At 35.8% G+C, this 26,397-nt stretch overlaps 2 protein-coding genes and 1 long non-coding RNA gene across 6 annotated transcripts; 2 read left to right on the plus strand and 1 right to left on the minus strand.

The window, feature by feature from the left end:
* The first annotated feature begins 547 nt into the window (after window positions 1-547).
* On the plus strand, window positions 548-5,324 carry smndc1 (survival motor neuron domain containing 1). Of its 2 annotated transcripts, none has more exons than XM_058651645.1 (6): window positions 548-707; window positions 1,061-1,180; window positions 2,529-2,671; window positions 3,175-3,330; window positions 3,559-3,718; window positions 4,780-5,324. In XM_058651645.1, exons 2-6 carry the CDS (start codon window positions 1,061-1,063, stop codon window positions 4,915-4,917), a joined length of 717 nt encoding a protein of 238 aa, XP_058507628.1. In that variant the 5' UTR covers window positions 548-707; the 3' UTR covers window positions 4,918-5,324. The 2 variants fall into 2 exon arrangements, with proteins under 2 accessions (XP_058507628.1, XP_058507629.1); XM_058651646.1 differs by having other exon boundaries at window positions 3,559-3,712.
* A 4,996-nt stretch (window positions 5,325-10,320) lies between these two features.
* LOC131473972 (max-interacting protein 1-like) lies at window positions 10,321-20,438 on the minus strand. Its single transcript, XM_058651644.1, has 6 exons — window positions 20,056-20,438; window positions 18,519-18,621; window positions 18,393-18,422; window positions 15,564-15,678; window positions 11,178-11,343; window positions 10,321-10,484 (listed from the first exon to the last, which is right to left on the minus strand). The coding sequence occupies exons 1-6, from the start codon at window positions 20,273-20,275 to the stop codon at window positions 10,321-10,323; spliced, it is 798 nt and encodes a 265-aa protein (XP_058507627.1). The 5' UTR covers window positions 20,276-20,438.
* LOC131473975 (uncharacterized) lies at window positions 10,396-18,411 on the plus strand. 3 transcript variants are annotated; one of them, XR_009242257.1, is made up of 5 exons: window positions 10,396-10,512; window positions 10,878-11,037; window positions 11,116-11,429; window positions 15,556-15,753; window positions 17,311-18,411. It is a non-coding gene; the product is annotated as an uncharacterized LOC131473975 (long non-coding RNA). The 3 variants fall into 3 exon arrangements; XR_009242256.1 differs by having other exon boundaries at window positions 10,480-11,037; window positions 17,308-18,411; XR_009242255.1 differs by having other exon boundaries at window positions 10,480-11,037.
* Window positions 20,439-26,397: the final 5,959 nt, after the last annotated feature.

Below are 26,397 nucleotides of genomic sequence, written 5' to 3' on the forward strand. Positions count from 1 at the left end.
TATGTAGCAGGTTAATCGGTTTGTCTGTTCGTCAAATGGCTCTGTAATTTTTCTTTTCTTCTCTGTGACTTAACACAAAGCCCTGTCTAGAATTTTTTGACAGGGTAAGGACTTTGGTTTATCTTTTAGGCCTTGCCTCGTGCTATGTTGTTACACTGACATGTTTATATGTAAATATATATATATAAAAAAAAAATCAAATATACAAAACATGAAATGCAAAACACATGTAAAAGTAACAATAACCTGAATTAATAAAACATAATAAAAAAATGTATATGTATAAAATGTATAGTCTAAGTTAGTACAAGTTATACAAAAAAGTATTTAAAAAAACAACTTTTATGAATTATTATTGTTATTATTATTATTATTATTATTAATAATAATAATAATAATAATAATAATAATAATAATAATAATAAATACAAAATGTGTAGATATTTTTGTCTTGATCATCTGTTTTCAATGAGCAGTTCACCTGGACTGTCGCTGGAGGCACTGACGAGCCACTCTATTGCAGACCATACTCGCGGAAGCTGCTGTGTTATCGCGAGAACATCCTCCATTAACGAGCTTTCCTCTCGCCGATTTGTGTACAGGGAGATCAAAGCAGGACGAAGAACGTACTCCCGTTCTTTTTGCCACTCATTTTTTTACTCATAGTTACTAACTGGATTATTTAGCTAAGAGGAAATCATACAGGGGTAAGATTACAAGCCTAATCTTTCGTTTATTTTGGGTTCTCGTTAGCCACTCGTGGCAAACTAGCCGACCTACGTTCAATTTACGTTGACGAAAGAGGGCCGAGGGATCTTGCTAATCGTTTTAAGCTAACGCGAATGCTAAAATACATGTCAAAACAGCTCATAAATAATTTAAAACACAGCGTATGTAATACATCTTGTTTGGGGAGCGTGTCATTATTCTTGTTGTTACTGCTAACGTAAGTTACATCTCAAAGTTACCGTTGTGTATCTTATTGTATGTGTGCTAATACAGCTAACACAGCTAGCCACCATTGCTGGATAATTGCATTGTGTTTTTGTTCTCCTCACAGATGTCGGACGATTTGATGAAACAGCTCAACAGCTACAAAGCTCAGCTGCAGCAAGTAGAGGTTGCTCTATCGACCGACCAAGATAATGAAGACCTACAAAAACTCCAGAAAGATTTACAGGTTTGTGCGTATGTGTGTGAACAAGAGATACGTTAACACGTCATTTGCAGTTTTGTGGTGACAAATGAAAGGTTCGTTGCAAATATTTTTTTATAAATACTAGGAAGTACCAAAAGGTATAGAAAAATACAACGAATTATATTTCAAGTGTAAACAGCAATACCAATTTTGTGGGCGATACTGATCTCTCAAACTCGAGTATCGACGCTGACTAAACCACGAAGCTGTTAACAAAACGTCTGTGCCATTTCAAGCTATTATAATTGTTTAAAACTATACACTATATATATATATATTCTTCATAAAGTAGAAATAAATAGCCCACAACATGACTGAGCTAAAATGCTATTGCTATATATATATATATATATATATATATATATATGTATATGTATACGTGTGTATATATACACATATATATGTAATATGTGTGTGTATATATGTATATATATATATGATTTTTGAATTGTGTCAGATTTTATATTTTAAAATCCGATCCTGTGATTTTGACCAGTATCGGACCAATACCGAGTATCATATTAGCTCCTCACTAGTATTATCAGAATAAACACTATTTTATAGTATAAACAGTGTGAATGGTTGCTCAAATAACAAATTACAAATCTATGTGCAATTTATGATGTCTTTTTTATGGACAGGATTATTTAAAATCATTTACTCTATCGACTAGACGCTTCATTTAACTGAATATCTTAGTTTTCCCTATGTTCTTTATACGGTTTTCTGTGTTACATATCACGTGTCTTGGCTATAGGGCTGCAACTAATGATTAATTTCACAATTGATTAATCTGCCTATTGTTCTTTTGATTAATCAAGTAATCGTTTGCTCTATAAAATGCTGAAAAATGTATGAAAAATTATTCAGTTTTAATGATTTCTTTGTGATGTGGAGCAAAGAAACCAGAACATTTTCACACTTAAGAAGCTAAAAAAAATCACAACACTTCTTTTAATTATTGAAAAAACTTCCAAACCAATTTGTCGATTATCAAAATAGTTGACGGTTATTTTAGGAATTATTCATAATTGAAAAACTCTTGCAGCCCTAAATTGGAACAATCAATCAAGTAATTGTCTAAACATTAGCTTCAATTGACAGAACATTGACCACATTAAACATTAATTTACACATATTTTGTTTTGTTTTGTTTTCTATAAGTTAAGTCAAGTTAGTATTTGCAATAATTTTTACACTAAGTCACTAAGCTTGAATTTTGAGGTATATTTCCACAGTGCTTGAGGTGCCTTTCATAAACAGCTTTAAACATGTTTCCACTGACTACACATCTGACTTCCATTTTTTTGTTGTTTTTCTTCTCCCACAGGAAGTCATCGATTTGACAAAAGACCTCCTGACCTCACAGCCCGCTGAGGCTGCCTCAAGTAAAGAGGCCGTAGACATAGTCCCCCAGAAACAAAGCTGGGGCGTGGGGGACAGGTGTTTGGCTGTGTGGAATCAGGACGGACAGTGAGTATCACCAGTCTTTATAATAGCACTATGATTAGAAGCATCTACCACATAAATATGTACAATTGTAGTGCGATCTTCACTGCATTTATTCATCAAAACTGAATTTAAAACCATGTCCACTTTAAAAAGGAATAATAATTCCCTTGTGAATGTAGTGGATTGTTTATTAGCTAATGTCTTATCTTGGCTGTTTGTGTTAAAAATTTGGCTGATGCATACTTGACAGCTGCAATTTAAGAGAGGGTGTGGATTCGGTGTAAATGTTTAATTCATCTCTAGCCAGCTGTGTCTCCAGGGTGCATTGTGAATAATTTATATGCAAAAAAATGTTTGTTGAGCTCAGAATAAGCCGCCTTCAGTATTTAAGTGAAACATACAAAACTGCAGACATGTGTATTTAAATATTATACCTGATTTTATGGTTTGACAAACATTGACTTAAAGTAGAGCCTGAGTGTTTGGCTCATACTCACCTGCTTACAGACGTGATTCTTTGACAGGGTGTATGAGGCTGAGATTGAGGAGATAGACCGGGAAAATGGAACTGCGGCCGTGACGTTTTCTGGATATGGGAACGCCGAGGTGATCCCTCTGGTGAACCTCAAAGAACCAGAGGAGCGGAGGCGCTCCGATGAGGATGGAAAGCCCAAATCAAAGTATGTATGAAAATCAGTCACATTCGCAAGTCTGCTTGAATCATACTGAATTTTTCAAAAAAAAACTGAACATCATCCAAGTTCCTAAATAAAAAACCTTTTCATCAGTATGATTGAATATGGATTTGTTTCAAGTTTTACACTAAGTTTGACCATTTCATGTTGTTTCAAAATGTCTCTAACTTGCCTATCATTGTGTTTGTTGCTATATTATACCTGTCTTTTTAGGAAAGAGCAAATAGCTGAGCAGAGAGAGTATAAGAAGAAGAAAGCCCAGAAGAAGGTGCTGAGGATGAAGGAGTTGGAGCAAGAGAGGGAGGTACAGAAGTCAAAGTGGCAGCAGTTCAACAACAAAGCCTACTCAAAGAACAAGAAAGGACAGGTGAGGGTGAGGTTTTTATTCTGGTTTTCCTTTTTATAAATATCCCTGACTGTATTTGCAGTTCAACAATTGTTTTATCATATACATTGTTTTGTTTCTTGTTTAATATTGTCCACAGTAGTGGCTAAGTAGAGAATTCCCACTGTGGGTTTATATTTAAATCAGGCAGGGAATAAGAATTCCCAGTGTTAAACACAGCGGAATATATGCTATGTTAAACCTAAGATTCAAGATTGAAAAAAAATAATCTAGAAATGAAGATATGTAAAGAACAAATAGGGATAATTAAATATGAATATATTTACATATTCAAAAGAGAACTGGGGAAAAGCAATTAATTAATTCTAAAGACAGTTGGCAGGTCATTTAATTAGAGAGCAGCTTGGGCTACATGTTTCTGTCTGAGTCTGAGAGAATATTGACCACACCCGACAAATACCCAACACAGTAAGATTAAACTGAAGCATATTCTGATGCCACAAGTTATCGTTACATTTTAGGGGAAGCAACTAAGTGAACACTCACTCATGAGTCAATCACCAGCATTTATTAATATAATAAACATTCAGACTCTTCATTAACTTTGGTTAAACTCTTAACTCTGCTGGTAACGAGTGACATAATCCAACCATCTGATTTATTTAAATTTGTTGTGTAGTAAAAGAATAGCCTGTGTGTTGCGTTCACTGTCCTGTCGTAAATAATAAACTTTGGCTCTAAACCGAGACACAAGGTCAATCACTTATTTGTTTCTGCTTATTGTGACTTATTTTTTTACCACATTTTTTATGAAGTAATTTTTAAAAAGTTCTGTTTGAATTCATGCAAAAAGAGAACCTGACATGACCGTACCCTATTGGAACAAACTTGGGTCAAGTATCAATGCTCTAAATTTAATATTACTTTTTGCAGCTTTAAAGAAAACATCTGATTTTTACAGTGAATCCACACATTTGCATCTTTAAATGGTCTGAAATAACAGTCATATCATATATTTCTTGTCCACCAAATTGGAAATGTTATCTGAAATCTGAATTGATCTTGTTTTTTTTTGTTTTTTTTCATAGGTCAAGAGGAGCATATTTGCATCTCCAGAAAGCGTAAATGGAAAGGTTGGAGTGGGAACGTGCGGTATTGCCGACAAACCTATGACCCAGTACCACGACACGTCAAAGTACAATGTTAGACATTTAATGCCACAATGACCTAACACGCTCACATGTACATAAAAAGATCCACTGTATACAGGCCGTATCAGTGCTTTCCATTGTGTTTATACATGATTTAAGTTTCCCGAGTAAAAGAAACTTTTAATTGCTCGCACACCATTGTTTGAGATCTTGATGTAGTTTTTCTTATATATATATTGTGTAGGTGAAACAAACACGAGTGTTTTCCCCTGCACTAGAACCAGGTCACATGTTATATAAGAACATGAAGTGATGATGTTTAGGAAAAGCCAAAAAGTTTGGGTCCAGGTTCAAACCAAGGCTAGTCGCCTGCTCAGATATGCTGGATTTCACACGTTGACCAGTTCTTGGTGTATCTGAACATTAATAATGATGGTGTTGTACATATATATAACAGTGAAATAAACATTGTTTTGTTTTCAGTTTTTCTCTTAAAAGAGTTGCCTCTGTCTGACTTGGACTGTTTTTCGTTGGGCTTCTATCAGATCCTTTAGGTGGCAGTAAAGACTTGGGTTACATGTTTTTTGTTATGAGCCGAGTGCTGCAACTTTAAACACACCTCCTTTCCCATTAAACTTGCATGCGTTTTTTGCTTTTTCAGTATATTCAGCCTTGTTAGTTCAGCATAAACAATGAGCTATGTTAACTTCTGTATTCAGCTACAGTGGGTAAGTGAATTCACTAAACCAGCCACTTTATTAGGTACAACAGTTCAGTTGATTAACACACTGCAGCAACTCGGTACATTTATGCATGCGGACATGGTCAAGACCACCTGCTGAAGTTCAAACAGCATCAGAAAGGAGATGAAGGGTGATATAAGTAACTTTGAATGTGGTTGGGTTGTTGCCAGAGAGGCTGGTCTGAGTATTTCATAAGCTGCACATCTACTGGGATTTTTTTTGGTTTGACTGAGATGGTCTGAAAAAATGAGAAAATATCCAGTCAGCAGCAGTTCTACAGGCAAATATGCCATGTTGATGCTAGAGTTCAGAGGAGAATGACCAGACATGTTTGTAATTCTAGAAAGTAACTCAAACACTAAGTTTTCAAGCAGATGAGCTACAGTAGCAGGAAAATACCCCAGATGCCTTGTTGTACCTTTATTGTACCTAACAAAGTGGCCAGTTAGTGTTTGTCTCTGAATACAACATGCAGCTTCTCAGTTATGGCCAAAATGACACTTAAAATTGTTGTGATTAAAATAGATACCATGATTGCTTGTGTTTTTTTCAGTGGTCATGGGAACAATATAGTTTTAATTTCATGTCTGTTTGATTTTCTTGAATCTACAAATCTGCAGGAACACAATGAGCAAGCATGTGGCAACAGTGGAGAGTAAAAGTGTGAATATCTGCCTCGACTGGTTGTGGTAGGAGAGAGGACAGAAAAGAGGGAAAGTAAGGAGGTAAGTGAAGGAGAGGTGGGTGAAAAGAAGAATTGAAAGGAGAGAAGATAAATTATCATCCGCACTATCATCTTGTCAAGTGTGTGACATCATGCCTATTTCCCTAATGACATCTGGAATTTGTTGCAGCTTGCTCCTTGTGTTACCCTCAGAAAAGGTCAAGTGGTAGACAAAGGATGAAGAGTAAGCCCTAATCTTAACATCAATGGTCGGCTTAACACGCACACAAAAAGACAACGCTGCTTTATGACTCAGTAGTAGAGGTTTATTAAGATTCCAGGGACAGTTAACAGGAACTGTAACCAAGTATTTAACAGGGGAGCAGTAGTGCATGTTTTAAATAACACCAAAAAAACATGAAAAGAAGTCAAAAGTCTCCTTAAATAGCTGATAAAGCACAAGAGAAAACATTCAGGGCTGTGCTTCAACATTGTCCCTTCACAAAAGTCTTTTTTCATAGTGCATTTATAGTTTCCCAAACAAGTTTGGGTGGGAAAAAAAGACCTGTAACGAGGAACTTTGTGCAAGAGTCATTTACCCATGTTAAGACACAGTTTGGTGTGGTGATTTTAATCAAGATTAGGACGTGGACCAGAGGAATTGTAGATTCAAGGTCATATAAAAAATGGTGATGGGTCATATCGTCTAAACCAGTGGTTACCAAAACTCTGGGTCAAAGCCCACAGATGGGACATGGGACAAGAATTTAACCTTTCAGTTAAGATTGATCTGTGTTTTAAACAAAATTAAGTTGTCATTCAACTGATACAGTGATTGTTTTAGCGCTGCAACTAACGATTATTTACATAATTGATTAATCTGGGTTATTTTCTCGATAAATCGAGTACTTTGTTGTACAAATATTTGTTGATCTGTGTTTACCAGACCGGGAAATAATGTCTTGTTTTGTCCACAAACCAAAATGATTCAGTTCAGTTTAATGGTTTCTTTCTCATATGGAGCAAAGAAACCAGAAAATATTAGCAGATTAATCAAAAAGGCAATTACTTGGTGATTTAATAATCGATTAATAACAGATTAATTGAATACTTGTTGGAGCCCTTGATTGTTTGCCATCTTTAAAAAGTGGTTCCCCTTAAAGAAATGTTGGTAAACACTGGTCTAAAATGGATTTAAACATGTCAACAGTGCAATCTTACGTGTCAAAAATATTCATAATTGATTATTATCATTATTATTATTACAGGGAAGACTCTAAAGGATTTCAACTTGTTCTTTTTCCTGCAACTCCACAAACAAAAAAGGAATACATTAATATTATTATTATTATTACATTGAAGTCTAAAGCAAAATTGTATTGTGTAGTGATTATGTTGTTCATGCTACAGACGTTTTTCATTCCACTCGTCAAATCCAAAGCACGTAACAACATTATAAAAGGCTACATTCAATACACATGCACCACATTAATTCAATTTGTTTTTTCAGCAATTACAATCTTTTTCTCTTTTTTTTACTCCTGGTTATTATTAATAAACACATGATACTGCTATTGAGCACGTGGAGAACTAGCAAAAGTGTCATTTGGTGTCGGAGGAACAGACGCCATAGTGGGAGAAACGCCGGCGCCGACATCAAAAGGAATTAAAACTACTACGTGTTATTGCTCGAGCCTTGTGCTTGGACAAGTGCGGTGGTAGGTTATTAATGTCTAAAAAAAATAAAACTGCAGTTGACTTTTGCGCACAGTGTCAGAGACGCTTCATTCTTACGCCAGAACACCACTGAGTGATGACACATTGGCGCCTCAGTGGGGACTGATTCCGTCCATGTCAAGTCATTTTGGTTTAAAAAGAAAACAAAGTTTTAACAGTACTTTTTTTTCTTCTTTTTTTTACCCCCATTCAAGCATGGTTAAGTTCAAGCGACTAGTAGAATTAAATATACCAAAAATAAATACTATAATCATATGCAAAATAAATTAGGATAACAAAGGTGGACCGCACCACCTGTTCTGTTTGGGCGTGACTTGTGTTGTATCGGTCACGGTAGATAGGGGACGCCACGTTGGGTCAGTGATGGTCACGGGTCCTAAAGCAGAGGTTACACACACGTGTAATACACATTTTGGAATGCAGACGTTAATAGCCCTTTCCACTGACAAGAAGTGCCGTCTGGATATTAATATCCAAGAAAGGGGCTTTTCTTTTTTTTTTTTAACAAGGCAAATGGCGCAAACTTCCTCAAAAATGAGTTCCTAGCTGGTACTGGGTTTGTGTGTGTGTGCGTGCTTGCTGGTTTCAGATGATAAACTTGACTAGATTTAGAGTTTCCAGTTCAGTGATTGTGGGTCCTCTACAGGGTCAGTACTGAGTGCAGATATAAGGCCTTCGACTGCAGCCAAAATTGGATTTGTAAGCATATTTGACGAGAATCTGATCTTCCTGACCAACTTTGTTCTGTCTGATCTGCGTGTGTGTGTCCATATTGACATAATCTAGTCTAGTCTTCCACATGGATTTCTATAGCTACAGGTCACGCTCCGGGAAAATAAGTAGTCGACAGAAATCTGTGCCTGTTTCTGTCCCAAATGCTTATGTGGAGCCACAACACAAAATTCTTCCTGATTTTTAAAACCATTGTCTCGGAATCAACTTTCGTCTCTCTGGAGCTAAACCGCTGTTGTTGTTGTTCGAGTGATGCCGAAGACACTTTGAAATCCTCTCTGAGCGACTAAGACGTTCAGATTGAAATGGATCTGTAAAAATCCCCAAAAAGCCTTTGGAAAAATCAGATCTCACGTCTTTTTTTAGATGGCCAAAAACAGTCTGGATATGCTTAAAAATCCCATTTGGGCTGCAGTCTAAAAAAGGTCTAAGTGATTCAAGTTTGCTGTAGGTAAAGGGAGATTCAGTTGACTCGGTGAAGTCGGCAAAATTAAGAAATTACACTACATGGACAAAAGTATTTGGCCAAACCTGTAGATTCTTGGTCTAGTGAGGGACAATCTTAATGTTTTGAGCATACAAAGCCATTTTGGACAATGCTATGCTTCCAAATTTGCGGCAACAGTTTGAGGAACTATTCCAACATCCAAGGACTACACCCCATCGAGCACCTTTGGGATGGACTGGAACAGAGATAGTGTGCAAGGTCTTCTCGTCCAACATCAGTGCCTGACCTCATAAGTTCTCTACAGAATGAATGGACACAAATTCCAAGACATGTAGAAACTGTTATAGCTGCAAAAGGGGGACCAACTCCATTAAAGTACTGTATATGTATTTGTCACTACAGTCACTGTTGGTGTAATGGTCAAGTCTCCCAATACTTTTGTCCATATAGTGTACAGTATATTGCCAGTGAGGATGAATTTGAGGCTGACATGAAAAATGGAGGAGCTCCTTGGCTTTTGTAAGGGCCTGGTCATACTTGTATAGAGCCCACGTGGACCGCAGAGATGGACAGATGGTGAAATGTAAGTCACATGGACTCTAGACGTGAAAACTATGACCCAGGCCTAAAAACCGCTAGACCCCATTCATACCTGGCATTAGTGTCAATCCTCCAGTGATCCAATCGCACGCAGATGAAGTTAATGCTTTGTTCCATTTAAAATGTAAGTCGAAAGTTCGTCATGGTTCTCTCTAGTGTTTCTTCAGGGGACAGATTGAGTCTGTGCAGCCCAGGAATGAGACCAAATGCATCCTAAAATGATGTTTCTTGTGATATGTAGACACATACAGCACAGATTTAGGAGCGATCAGAACTGTACTTAATTCCATTTGCGTTTTAACAAACCACTGAGGAAGGATGTACATACCAGATCTGAACAGGGTCTATGAGACGGAGTTGGACTTAAGGCTGGATCTAAGGCGAGAACCAGGTGAGAAGGGGGCTGGTTTTTGTGATGTTGGTTTAACTTAAACTGTCAAGGACAATGTATGGAGCTGTAGGCTGGTACTTGGGAAGATGAGATCTCTAAGCTGTAGTGAATGTACTGTATGTATGTATGTTTGTTTTTATGTACTGTATGTAGGCTGGTGTTTTCAGGCAGAGAAGGCCAGTTTTAGACTGCACGTGGAGTATCCCTCGTCACTGGCCGAGCTCTGCCGGCTGCTGTGGTCGTCCAGGTCACTTGCACCACTGGTGCTTACGCTGTCCATTTCTCCATGGGAGAACTCAGTGCTTTCCACATCCACTTCAATTTCCTCTGTACCAAGAATGAACAAAAAGCAAAGGTTAATCATCTAAATCATTCATGAAAATCTACAACAAGCATTTCTCAGCACTGCACACTGGTGCCCACAGCAAGTCACCTATCAAGTGAAGTATTGTACAGTTATGAAATTAAAAGACCAACCTTCCTTGCACAATAGATAGATACATGTTCACTGCTTTATTTTGCACTTCCGGCAGCCCTCTGTGCTTGGAAACTTAAGTTTAATGTTGCTTTGTAAACCAGTCACTCCCAGCACCAAAGTCCATACCAAAAAATCACAGATTTTGCACCATGGCAGACAGGTATCGTTGATCCACGAATGTCTCCATCAGTAAGTTCAAATGTATAATTTTGTGACTTCTGTGTTTAAAATCTTTTGTTTAGTTTTACCTACGTGACAGAAAATTGCCAAAAGCCGCAGCAGAAGAACCAGCAGCTCCAGTATCTAGAAGAGCTAAAATTGATGATTTTCTCTATGGAATTTGGTGTGGGGGAGTGAGTGTTTGAAAAACGTCCGTTTCCAGTCAGAAAAGGTTGTTTGAAGGTGAGATAAAACAGTTAACTAAGCAAAATTTTAAACTTTTGTTAAGTGGCTAAAATCTGTTTTTCTTGGTGCTGTCAGTCACAGGACCACACTTTAAAAGACCAAACCATCAACATTGACAGTGCTGCAAAGGCCATCACCTCGGTCAGACTCTGAGTGGTTGGAGAACGTCCGTGAGTCCAGGCTGTCTGTGCGGACCCTCTCTCCGTGAGTCTGGAGCTGGGAGAGCTGCCTCTGCAGATGCCTCTGCTCTCGCTCTAAGTTCTCCAGCTGGTGCAGACTCCTGCGGTCCACCTCTTCAAGTTTCTAAACACAGACACATACAAGAGTTAAAGGTCTGGTGTGGGTGTTACTGGCAGAAACTGAATATACTACACCACAAACATCTTTGGGTAAGTAAATAATTAAACTGTTTGGTTTCCGTAGCATTTTTATATTTCCTTAAAGCAGTTGCTTTGATTTAAAGAGGCCACCATCTTGTGCTGCCATGTTTCTACAGAAGTCTGAATGTGCAAGTATTACATTACATTACATGTAATTTAGCGGATACAGTGATTGTGATATTTATTGTGATATTTTCCATATCGCTTTTGAGAGACCAAGTATAAATTTTTTTTAGCATATAATTCTATAACTAATGTTACAAATAAACTCTTCGTGGATTATAAAAAAAAATAATTTTCAGTCCACTAGAGGGTGCCATGTGCTTACTCTCACTGTGTGAGTATATCGCAATATATAATTTTAGGATAATATCGTATCATGACTTAAATATTGTTATAATAACGTATTGTAACTTAAATATGATATCGCATTGTAACTTAAATGTCGTTATTAGTATCGTATTGTAACATAAATATCGTGATAATATATTGTAACTTAAATATTGTGATAAAATCATATCATGACTTAAATATCATTATTAATATCATATTGTAACTTAAATACCGTTATTAAATGTGGTGTTCTCCGTTTGTAACATTTATTCAGTTTTACCATTAGACGGCACTAATTTACAGACATTAATTTATTTGACTGCAGAAACTGTGTGTCTCCAGTGAAACACGGCTGGTGTTCATGTGAATGACTTTTGCTTTTGATTACATCATTTTTACTGCCTGTATGAGAGGGTAGTAAAGTAATAAGCCGTGCAGTAATTTGATGTTAATGCATAGTTATTGCTGCCACACCCTGTGCCCTCTGATCAATTATACAGCAACTGCAGGAAAGCACGTTTCTGATTGGATTATTATAAAGTAATAGATTCTCTAGTCTCGTGAGAAAGAAGAAGAACTTCACCGCTTTCATTTTCCCCCGAGAGTGCAACGGTCATTCAGAATCAGTGCTGCTGATCAGTTACAGCAAAGTCCACACACTTTATGTGCACACAGTGCTTATTAAAAATATATATAAATGGTGAAATTCATAAATGACCAGTGTTCTGACGATGCATTATGAACCTCATTTGCAGAGAAGTGATCCAATCACCAAACTGAGTTAAGTCATTAAGAGTTAAATCAGTGACATTTTAGGAAACAGCTGATTTAAATTAGTCGTAATCCGTAAAATTAAAGTTAATCACGATATTACATTCATGTACCAGCATGTACATGTATAACAAAGAAATCATTAAAACGGAATAATTTTGGTTTGTGGACAAAGAAAGACATTCGAGAACATCATCATTTACAGGTTTGAGCAACAATTTGTTCCCACATTTTCTGACATTTTACAGACTAAACCATTTAAAAAAGAGAGAAAATAATCATTAGTTGCAGCCCTAATGTGTTCCAATTTTGACGTCCCTTTAGCAAATGATATTACATTGTTTTTTGCTTGATAAGCAATTCTTGAACTCATAAAAATGTAATATTTAAATTTGTTTGCATAGCAGTAAAACGTTAGTTAAAATCAATATTTGCTCTGAGTGACTTTAAAGACGTTTCCTACGATGCAATACAATAATGTTTTTTTTCTTGCAGCACAATAGACTTTAGTGACTTTATTTATTTATCTTTTTTGTCACATCCTGCTTCTGTGCAGCTTCACACTGGCTGTACCTGCTCTACTACACAACGCCTGCTTCTATAAATACAAGCCAGCGGTTACGAGCCACATTTCCTGGACTTCAAACGGGGGAGTCCAAAGTCAACAGTTGACATCATGGATATTTATCCATTACACCCCCCCCCCCCCACACACACACACACACGTACACACACTCTGTGGTAAACTCCCACACAACACAGCCTGGAGGACTGCTTTCATATTTCAGCCCTCAGCTGCTTCCCACTGATTCTCTCTGCAGGAGTCTGAACAGACTGAGAGAGGACGAAAGGTAGAGATATTACAGGAAAAAAGGAAATCTGGCTTGGATCATCCGATGCTACAGAATTATTTGAACCTAATGTCAGACACACTGGTTGGGGGGTCCATTTAGACAGACAGTCGGTTCAAACACGCAGGACGGACGTGGTGCTCTCAAGACCAAGGGTGCAACAAAAAGACGGAATCAAATACGTGACAATCGAGATAGTTCCTCTAACAGCCACTGACAGATTCGTTCAGAAGGAAAACTGACATAACTATAACGTCCTGACACTGAGGTCAAAAGACACAAGAAGGGCGTTTCGTGTTGGGACGAGCTGATACCATACTCTAAACCGGTATCTGCACAGACTGTAAAAATGTAAATACAAATCAGCAATAGCATTTTAGCTGAGTCATGTTGCGGGCTGTTTGTTTCTTCAAAGGAGAATAATATTTGTGACACAGTCTTTGAGATGACCATGTTTTTTAACCCTTTAACAGCGAGCGTATCACACTTTACATTACTGTAATGACACAACGGTTTGTGCGAGAAGTTGCACGTCAAAGTCAATGTGTGGTTGCAGAAAGCATTTATGTAGTTTCCATTTTTTGGCCTGATTTTGCACATTGAGACAAAGACTCAAACAAATGTTATTCTTAATGTGTTTTATACTGTTCACATTTCAAATGTATGTAGACATAAATAACCCTCTCACACCGGCAGGGATCCGTGTCGTGTTCTCAAATCTAATTTTGAACCAAGCATGCTCAAACCAGAAAAAAAATTGGTTTCAGAACCTGAAAACTTAGTGACATAGTCAGTGGGCGTGTCATATTCGTTTGGAGGCTCCAGAACGGCATCAGAGCCAGAACCAGAACTGTGTCTGTCAAAAAGCACTAACAGAGAGATAAACACTGTGACCACACAGACAAGAACGAGCTGTGGTGGTGCAGTGCAGCTGACCGTGTGTGGAACAATCACTCATCTGTTCATTCAAAGTAAATCTAGTGTCTGTTTCTCTTTCCCTTATTTTTTTACGATTCACTTTCACTGTCACTCTTCAACACTTATTTATTTCTTCACTCCTGCATCTGAAGTCTCTGAGGATAGGACGTGTTCTAGTGATATCCAGTGTCTTTTCTTTTCAGGCTGACTTTAGTTACTTAGTTACTGACAGCAGTTGGCAACACTGCCAAACAATCTCCAAACACACAAGCATGTGATGAAGATGACGACGACAAATGACATCATAGTTTTCACAAAGTAGGGTTTTTCAAAAAATACCATTTCTCCAAAATGCTGTTTCCGTGTGAACAGAACGCTAACATGGTAAAAAAAAAACAACTTTGCATATTTGCCGACACCAGGCATGTCCAAAGTCTGGCCCACGGCCCAATTGCGGCCCTCTGTGAGTTTTTGTACGGCCCGCAGCTCCCGTTTTATAAAGTACATTTTTTAGATTTGGTTACATTGCCATTAAAAAATGTTAATTGTGACAATAAAAATACAACAGTACTATAAAACAGTGTATTTGTATTTGTAACTTTTACAGTTTAGAAAAAGGATTGAAGGGACCATTGGCACCCGGGAATCACATTATCAAAGCTGGCCCTCGTTAAAATGTGTCGACATCGAGGCATGGATGGTGTTAAACTTCCTGCGTTTCAGTGACACTTCTTGTGAGTGATGCTACTGACACCAAGCTCGCTGACCTTGGCTCATTGGCGAAACTTCCATTTATTTGTTAGTCTGTTTATTCATTTATTTAACTACTACTATACCGCACTTTGGTCAACATGCTGTTGTTTTTAAATGTGCTTTTATAAATAAGTTGGATTGGACTTAATCTGAATTTATTCGTTTTTAATCGGAGATAAATGTTCCAAAAATATTAGAATTTTCCTTCTCGTGTCAGACAGTACCAGGTTTTTTGTGCAGCAGTCTGTAGCTTCAGGAGAAAAAAAGACTGTGCGAGCTGTGAGACGACACAGAACAAGGTCAGACTATTGACTTGTAAGGATCATGTTTTGTAAGCCGTCGCTATGGATTCATAATTGGATCTTAAACTGTAATCAAACAGATACTCTGTGTTGTACTCCACCATAAATCTTCATAGATCCTGTACATAAGGCACCTTCTCTTTTTCCTCTGTGCTTTGTGTTTGTGTTACACACAGGGATTCTAATTCTTATTTATATTTTCTTTAGCACCACACCTTGATATGTGCTTTGGCCTTGTTGAGGAGTCCCAGCGTGGTGTGCCGACTGCAGTCTGGTCCCAGAGGGATGAGAGACTTCAACCTCTCCAAACACAGGCGGAGGTGTGCTCGTCTATGGAGAGGAAACACACACACAAGCATCCAGGATCACAACCAGAGTCACAATCTGGGTTTTAGAGCCAAGAAGGTATTAAAAAAAAAAACACATGGAAAACACAGCAACAAGAGAAATGCCAATAAAAAAGACAGGCTATATAAAGATTATGGTCCAGTATGTAACACTTTAAGTGTCTAATTTGGTTTTCATAAGCCTTACATTAAGGCTTTTATAATACTTTACTTAAAGGTCTTGTTGTACAGAAGTTTATGCTGCAAATTAAGAATAATCCAATCCAACTTTATTGGTAAAGCACATTAAAAACAGCCCCAGTGGAACCAAAGTGCTGTACAGAATAATAATTAAAAGACACAGTAAATAAAAGGCATAGAAGGAAGACACATGTGGTGATAAGATACAACTAACAAATCTAAAATAAATTAAAAAGCCATAAAACCACCATAAAAGACAGATCAAATAAAAAAATTAAATGCAAATAACATCAACAACTTTAACAGTGTCAAAGGGCAATAATAAATAACCCCATCTATATGGTCTTCAAAGGCCACCGTAGCTCCCTGACACACCTGGCTAAAAGTTGAGCAGTCCTACATTCTTGCAATCTGCAGTTTCACCATTAGGTGTCACTAATTATTACACAGCAGTTTAAATTAATAAAAGAAAAACAGTTGAACAAGAGTTAGCAAGGGGAAGTTAAGTCCATAAAGTGTCAAAAAAGGTCTCAAAATTCATTTAGTATAAATAACCCCTTCATTATATGAAGCAAATAAAGTAGAAAATATTCACACTGAATTATTATTAAAACACTCAAACCGACTAATCAGTTATTAAAATACTTAATTCAGTAATCAATTAATAATCAAGTAATTGATTAATTGTTGTAGCCCTAGTGGAATATACAGAACATTAGAGCTGCAACTAACAATTATTTTTTTCATAATTGATTAAACTGTTGATTATTTTCTTTCTTTGTTTGGTCCATAAAATGTTGAAAAATTGTTGATCAGTATTTCTCAAAACCTGGAAATAAACATATTCTCAAATGTCTTGCTTTGTCCACAAACTAAAATGATTACATTTTAATGATTTCTTAGTTATACGGAGCAAAGAAATTAGAAAATGTTCACATTCAAGAAGCTGAAAAATCAGAAAACTTGTTATTTTTAAAAAACTCAAAATAGTTGACAATTGATTTTGTATTCAATTAATAATTAAAAGATATTTGCAGCCCTATATTTTATTTTCACTTTTATCAGTAGTTAAAGTAATCGATATCTGGACTGGACCTGATCACAGTCACAGTAGTATTGACAAACTTGATTTGTTTAGTCATAAAACTCACACACATGAATGTGTGTGACCCCACATTTGTGAGGTCCGTGTTTGTGCTCCTGTGCTCTGTGTGGATGCACAAACTCTCTGCCCTTTTCAAATATGGAGGAAAATGTAGGTCAAACTGTGATGTCACCTCCTCTCCCTGCATTGGGGGCCACCATTTTGTAACCAAAAAAGGGAAAACAATCGAGCATAAATTTTGAATTTTCACCATTTTTACTCATCAAGTGAATATTCAGTGTCAGGATTACACTGCATTATCCCTGACATTTGCTTGCCCATGCAAAGCAGATGCTGCCACATCCTGGAGCTACGGAACCAGACTGCTGCTGCTGCTGCTGCTGCTGCTGCTGTTATTCGACGTGTGCAGCTGAGAATCTCTCAGGAAGGAGCCCCGTTGTCTGGAAACAGACGGTTCCCGTTTGCTGACGGGGGACATGTCTGCATGTCCTCCAGGAACAGAACTGCTGTTACTGAGGCTGCAGCACACACCTCCCACCCTCCCCTTTTTTTTATTTGCCTTGCAAAAGACACACACACAGCCTTTATTGGATTCCAATGATGATAAGCTGATTTATAGACGTGCAGTGTGTCTTGTTTTTGAAATTTTATTTCAAGAATAAAACAGGAGGTGCTTCACGACACTTTAGGTAAGAGGCTATAAGATCGAGGCAGCTATAGCGTTATTTTAGACATTCCTCGTGGCAGAGCCGGCGAAGAAGAAGCAGAGGAAACCGTTGTTGGAGGAAAACAACAGTCGTTTTTTAAATTGAATTGAAAAACACAGGTATGCAAAATGGATGCCGATCGGCATGGACAAGGATCCACGGCTTGTGTTCGCCGGCTCCGTTGAAGACAAATGCACAGGGCCCATGTCAATGTTACAATATTTACATGGTGTCATGAAAATATGTACTCCAAAACTGTAGGGGGCGCTCCGTAGAAAAAAGTGACCAGACTTGCAAAGTCCTACTTTAACTGGTCCACGTAAATATGAACATGTTTCTCCTTCTTTTTAGCCTCACTCCTCCACAATTTAAAAAAATATTTTATTTATTTTTACTGCTTTTAAATCCTTAAATGGTCTTGCTCCGCCCCCTCTCTGAGGTCAGCTGATCAGCTGCTCCTGACAGAGTGGAGCTGTTCTTCTCCTTGACCTTTGACACTCTTTAAGTTGCTTGACATTTTATTTTATTAGTTTGTGTTGTTTTTTTATTGTGTGTTTTATGTCTTTTAATTTGTTTTAACACATATTTTATTGCTTTTATTTTACAGCTTGTATGCTCTACAAATAAAGTTGGATTTTATTATCAGTTCTGGACTCATCATAAACGTGTCCACACAAACTTCCTCATCCATGTATCTGTACTCACCTATTCTTCTCCAGTTCATTGTGTGCTGACCTGTTGGAATCATGAAAAAAAAAATAAAAGCCACATAAGGTACAGTATTTTACTTCACACCAAGGGATTTTTTTTAAATCATCACATGACACAAACCTATTGTGAATATTGTCCAGTTTCCTGTTTTTGAATTTCCGTTGTTTCTGTTGATGTGCAGACTGGGCTTCAGGATATAATGAAGCATAACCATGTTCACATTCTGGTGAGGGGAAAATAAAAAGAGTTTAAGAATATATTATTAAAACAAAGTAAAAGGAAAATACTCTACAAAGAACTAATTAGGCATAATTATTTGTGTGAGTGTAACATTAATATATACAGATAATAATAATGCAAAGGAAAGAGAAGAAGGAGGCAGTACTTCAACATTTAAATGGCTGTAAAACAATTTATAATACTGAAAAACATTCATATTAACACACACTTGTACTTATTTTTAATCTGTGACAAACATTAATGTTGTAAATTTCTGCGTAACTTTGATTAATCCGTGCTTAAAACACATTAAAAAAGCACAAGACTGGGAAACCATGCTAAACTAGCATGAAAGGCTGCTCGGCCTACACTTCCCATGAACCCTCCAAGAATAATGAAAAACAACAACAATAATAATAATAATACCTTTATGTATATAGTTTAGGATCTAACAGTACAATATGCAGTGTTAAATCATAAAAATATAGTCAAATAAAGCCAAACACCTCATAAAAGTATTATACATATGTCTACTGTCCCTCCTAAGAAAAAAACATTCATATTTACTCACAATTGTACTTGTTTTTAATCTGTGACAAACATTTATGTTGTAAATTGTGTGCAATTTCGATTAATCCGCGTTTAAAACGTGTTGAAAGAGCACAAAACTGGGTGAAACTAGCATGAAAGCGTGTTCGGCCTACACTTCCCATGAACCATCCGCGCTTTCCCAGTAACACGTGACGTCGCCGCGCGAGGCCGCCTGTGATTGGCTTGTGCGCCGTGACTCGCGCTGGGAACATGTGTGGCGACCAATGAGAACTTTACAATTAGTTCCATGTGGAAACCATGTGAACAACACACACAAGGAAGGAAGGAAACTGCTGCTGCACCAGCTGCTGCTGCTAATGATAATAACAATAATAATAAGAATAAGAATAATGACGATAATTATGACATTAAAAGACACTTCTAAATTAGATCAAATCAGAATTTAACTACATTTATGAATGATAAAGAGGCTAGAGGTTGTTTTTTTTTTGGGGGGGGGGGGGGGTAAATGCACGTGATATTTTCTGCATTAAAGTGAGATGGCAGATTAAGATTGTTAACTCAATGTGAAAAAATACAATTATATTTATTGCAGGACCTGATTAATGGATTTTCAATGTGTTTTAACGCATTTTACTCCCGAATTTATGACTACTTTTTATTCAATTGTACATTTTCATACACTTTTTTTAAAAATTAAATTAAATGTTAATATTTTACGTGAGTTCATATGAGTTTATATGAAGTACCGGGTGAGACGGGAAAGGCTGCTTCGCGTGTCCGCTGCTGTGTGCGTCTTTTGTCGCCTCTATTGTTGTCTGCTCGCTGCATATTATACATGTTATTACATGCACACACGCGCGCACACACACACAGGTCGACTTACTTCCGCTGTTCTTCTCCACATTCTCTATATAATCCGCCGCATCGAGCAGCACCTGCACGTTCTGCATAAAAGTGCCGATCTGGTCCATTGCGGCACATTTGGAGTAGAAAAAGGAATAGTCTGTGAAATCCTGCGGGTCCACGGACGCGTCAGACTCGGACAGCAGCTCCTCCGCTTTGAGCAGCTGCTGCTCGCTGTGCTGGCGCACGAATTTAACCATTTTTCCTCTCTTCTTCTTCTTCTTTTTCTCTCTTTCTGTCTTTCTTTCTATCTTTTCTGAGTGTCTTTTATCTTTGAGGCTTTTATTCTGGAGCTGCAGCTTCCTCTGTGCAGATGAGAGTGGAGTGGAATGAGGCAGAGCTGCTGGATGGAAGCGCGCACACACACACACGCACAGTCTTCCTTTTTAGCCTCAGCCACTTGCCCTAGTTGGTTGGATAATCCCTCCCACTAACGCAGGCACATTGTGCTCATTGTCAGCGGTGGCGACGATAAATCCTCATTATCGATAGAGCAGGAAGGGAGAATAATAATAATTTGACAAATGACACATGACAATGTGCTGTGATATCACACGTGCTTTTATATTCTGACAATCTGTGCTCATTTAATTCACTGCACCAGGTGTGAAATCATAGGAACATGTTTTCTGTCAGCAAAAGAATTGTGAGTCGCGATATGATTGCGAGAAATAAACATTTATTTCTCAGCAGGCGTTTTTCCATCAAATCATATCATCCATATTTGTAAGATTTTGAGAAATGTGCTTACATTCATAGACACAGAGGAAACAAACGCTGCTAATGTTACAAAAAACATTCTGCTTAATGTTTTACACCACTACATAGCCGTGTTACTAAGGTTACAAAAAGAATACTGTGATGTAAAAAGTGTCAGAATGTTCTATAAACATGTAACTAATGTTACAAAACATAACTTATATCAAAAAAAGTTTATATCACTAAAAGTGTTGTTGTGATTGTCGTAAAATTCTTAAACCCAACATGACAAAAACATTTTTGTCATGTCATGAAAATGTCATAATGTTCCAAAAACATATTTTTATATTACCTAAAAGTGACACAAAATGTGATAATGTTGTAGTGCTTTTGGACAACATACTATACTATGACTTTTTTGTCAAAATTTGGACAACATACTATAGTATGACTTTTTTTATCAAATTTTCGACAACATACTAACCTATGACCTTTTTTGTCAAAATTTGGACGACATACTAACCTATGACTTTTTTGTCCGATTTTGGACGACATACTAACCTATGGCTTTTTTTGTCAAAATTTGGACGACATACTAACCTATGACTTTTTTGTCAGATTTTGGACGACATACTAACCTATGGCTTTTTGTCAGATTTTGGACGACATACTAACCTATGACTTTTTTGTCAAATTTTGAACGACATACTATAGTATGACTTTTTTGTCAAAATTTGGATGACATACTAACCTATGACTTTTTAGTCAAATTTTGAACGACATACTATAGTATGACTTTTTTATCAAATTTTCGACAACATACTAACCTATGACTTTTTTGTCAGATTTTGGACGACATACTAACCTATGACGTTTTTGTCAAAATTTGGACAACATGCTATAGTATGACTTTTTAGTCAAAAATTGGACGACATACTATAGTATGACTTTTTCGTCAAATTTGGACAACATACTAACCTATGACTTTTTTATCAAAAATTGGACGACATACTATAGTATGACTTTTTGTCAAATTTTGGACGACATACTAACCTATGACTTTTGTCAGATTTTGGACGACATACTAACCTATGACTTTTTAATCAAATTTTGGACGACATACTTTAGTATGACTTTTTTGTCAAAATATGAACGACATACTAAAGTATGACTTTTTTGTCAAAATTTGGACGACATACTAACCTATGACTTTTTTGTCAAAATTTGGACGACATACTAACCTATGACTTTTTTGTCAAAATTTGGATGACATACTAACCTATGACTTTTTAGTCAAATTTTGAACGACATACTAACCTATGACTTATTTGTCAAAATTTGGACGACATACTAACCTATGACTTCTTTGTCAAAATTTGGATGACATACTATAGTATGACTTTTTAGTCAAATTTTGAACGACATACTAACCTATGACTTTTTTTGTTGAATTATGGACGACATACTATAGTATGACTTTTTTGTCAAAATATGAACGACATACTAAAGTATGACTTTTTTGTCAAAATTTGGACGACATACTAACCTATGACGTTTTTGTCAAAATTTGGACGACATACTATGACGTTTTTGTCAAAATTTGGACAACATGCTATAGTATGACTTTTTTGTCAAAATTTGGACGACATACTATAGTATGACTTTTTAGTCAAATTTTGAACGACATACTAACCTATGACTTTTTTTGTTGAATTATGGACGACATACTATAGTATGACTTTTTTGTCAAAATTTGGACGACATACTATAGTATGACTTTTTTGTCAAATTTTGAACGACATACTAACCTATGACTTTTTTGTCAAAATTTGGATGACATACTAACCTATGACTTTTTAGTCAAATTTTGAACGACATACTATAGTATGACTTTTTTTATCAAATTTTCGACAACATACTAACCTATGACTTTTTTGTCAGATTTTGGACGACATACTAACCTATGACTTTTTTTGTCAAAATTTGGACGACATACTAACCTATGACTTTTTTGTCAAATTTTCGACGACATACTATAGTATGACTTTTTTGTCAAAATTTGGACGACATACTAACCTATGACTTTTTTGTCAAATTTTGGACGACATACTATAGTATGACTTTTTTGTCAAAATTTGGACGACATACTATAGTATGACTTTTTAGTCAAAATATGGACGACATACTAAAGTATGACTTTTTTTGTCACATTTTCGTCGACATACTTTAGTATGACTTTTTTGTCAAAATTTGGATGACATGCTAACCTATGACTTCTTTGTCAAAATTTGGACGACATGCTATAATATGACTTTTTTGTCAAAATTTTGGATGACATACTATAGTATGACTTATTTGTCAAATTTTGGACGACATACTATAGTATGACTTTTTAGTCAAAATATGGACGACATACTAAAGTATGACTTTTTTGTCACATTTTCATCGACATACTTTAGTATGACTTCTTTGTCAAAATTTGGATGACATACTATAGTATGACTTTTTAGTCAAAATTTGGACGACATACTAACCTATGACTTCTTTGTCAAATTTTGAACGACATACTAACCTATGACTTTTTTTGTTGAATTTTGGACGACATACTTTAGTATGACTTTTTTGTCAAAATTTGGATGACATGCTAACCTATGACTTCTTTGTCAAAATTTGGACGACATACTAACCTATGACTTTTTTGTCAAAATTTGGATGACATACTAACCTATGACTTTTTAGTCAAATTTTGAACGACATACTATAGTATGACTTTTTTATCAAATTTTCGACAACATACTAACCTATGACTTTTTTGTCAGATTTTGGACGACATACTAACCTATGACGTTTTTGTCAAAATTTGGACAACATGCTATAGTATGACTTTTTAGTCAAAAATTGGACGACATACTATAGTATGACTTTTTCGTCAAATTTGGACAACATACTAACCTATGACTTTTTTGTCAAAATATGAACGACATACTAAAGTATGACTTTTTTGTCAAAATTTGGACGACATACTAACCTATGACTTTTTTGTCAAATTTTGGACGACATACTATAGTATGACTTTTTTGTCAAAATTTGGACGACATACTATAGTATGACTTATGTGTCAAATTTTGGACGACATACTATAGTATGACTTTTTAGTCAAAATATGGACGACATACTAAAGTATGACTTTTTTGTCACATTTTCGTCGACATACTTTAGTATGACTTTTTTGTCAAAATTTGGATGACATGCTAACCTATGACTTCTTTGTCAAAATTTGGACGACATGCTATAATATGACTTTTTTGTCAAAATTTTGGATGACATACTATAGTATGACTTATTTGTCAAATTTTGGACGACATACTAACCTATGACTTTTTTTGTTGAATTTTGGACGACATACTTTAGTATGACTTTTTTGTCAAAATTTGGATGACATGCTAACCTATGACTTCTTTGTCAAAATTTGGACAACATACTAACCTATGACTTTTTTGTCAAAATTTGGATGACATACTAACCTATGACTTTTTAGTCAAATTTTGAACGACATACTATAGTATGACTTTTTTATCAAATTTTCGACAACATACTAACCTATGACTTTTTTGTCAGATTTTGGACGACATACTAACCTATGACGTTTTTGTCAAAATTTGGACAACATGCTATAGTATGACTTTTTAGTCAAAAATTGGACGACATACTATAGTATGACTTTTTCGTCAAATTTGGACAACATACTAACCTATGACTTTTTTATCAAAAATTGGACGACATACTATAGTATGACTTTTTGTCAAATTTTGGATGACATGCTAACCTATGACTTCTTTGTCAAAATTTGGACGACATACTAACCTATGACTTTTTTGTCAAAATTTGGATGACATACTAACCTATGACTTTTTAGTCAAATTTTGAACGACATACTATAGTATGACTTTTTTATCAAATTTTCGACAACATACTAACCTATGACTTTGTTGTCAGATTTTGGACGACATACTAACCTATGACGTTTTTGTCAAAATTTGGACAACATACTAACCTATGACTTTTTTATCAAAAATTGGACGACATACTATAGTATGACTTTTTGTCAAATTTTGGACGACATACTAACCTATGACTTTTTTGTCAAAATATGAACGACATACTAAAGTATGACTTTTTTGTCAAAATTTGGACGACATACTAACCTATGACTTTTTTGTCAAATTTTGGACGACATACTATAGTATGACTTTTTTGTCAAAATTTGGACGACATACTATAGTATGACTTATGTGTCAAATTTTGGACGACATACTATAGTATGACTTTTTAGTCAAAATATGGACGACATACTAAAGTATGACTTTTTTGTCACATTTTCGTCGACATGCTTTAGTATGACTTTTTTGTCAAAATTTGGATGACATGCTAACCTATGACTTCTTTGTCAAAATTTGGACGACATGCTATAATATGACTTTTTTGTCAAAATTTTGGATGACATACTATAGTATGACTTATTTGTCAAATTTTGGACGACATACTATAGTATGACTTTTTAGTCAAAATATGGACGACATACTAAAGTATGACTTTTTTGTCACATTTTCATCGACATACTATAGTATGACTTTTTAGTCAAAATTTGGACGACATACTAACCTATGACTTCTTTGTCAAAATTTGGATGACATACTAACCTATGACTTTTTTGTCACATTTTGGACGACATACTTTAGTATGACTTATTTGTCCAAATTTGGACGACATACTATAGTATGACTTTTTTGTCAAAATTTGGACGACATGCTAACCTATGACTTTTTTGTCAAAATTTGGACGACATGCTATAGTATGACTTCTTTGTCAAATTTTGAACGACATACTAACCTATGACTTTTTTTGTTGAATTTTGGACGACATACTTTAGTATGACTTTTTTGTCAAAATTTGGATGACATGCTAACCTATGACTTCTTTGTCAAAATTTGGACGACATACTAACCTATGACTTTTTTGTCAAAATTTGGATGACATACTAACCTATGACTTTTTAGTCAAATTTTGAACGACATACTATAGTATGACTTTTTTATCAAATTTTCGACAACATACTAACCTATGACTTTTTTGTCAGATTTTGGACGACATACTAACCTATGACGTTTTTGTCAAAATTTGGACAACATGCTATAGTATGACTTTTTAGTCAAAAATTGGACGACATACTATAGTATGACTTTTTCGTCAAATTTGGACAACATACTAACCTATGACTTTTTTATCAAAAATTGGACGACATACTATAGTATGACTTTTTGTCAAATTTTGGACGACATACTAACCTATGACTTTTTGTCAGATTTTGGACGACATACTAACCTATGACTTTTTAATCAAATTTTGGACGACATACTATAGTATGACTTTTTTGTCAAAATATGAACGACATACTAAAGTATGACTTTTTTGTCAAAATTTGGACGACATACTAACCTATGACTTTTTTGTCAAAATTTGGATGACATACTAACCTATGACTTTTTAGTCAAATTTTGAACGACATACTAACCTATGACTTTTTTTGTTGAATTTTGGACGACATACGATAGTATGACTTTTT

The sequence above is a fragment of the Solea solea genome, chromosome 15 (assembly GCF_958295425.1).
Source record: "Solea solea chromosome 15, fSolSol10.1, whole genome shotgun sequence".
Classification (NCBI taxonomy): Eukaryota; Metazoa; Chordata; class Actinopteri; order Pleuronectiformes; family Soleidae; genus Solea; species Solea solea.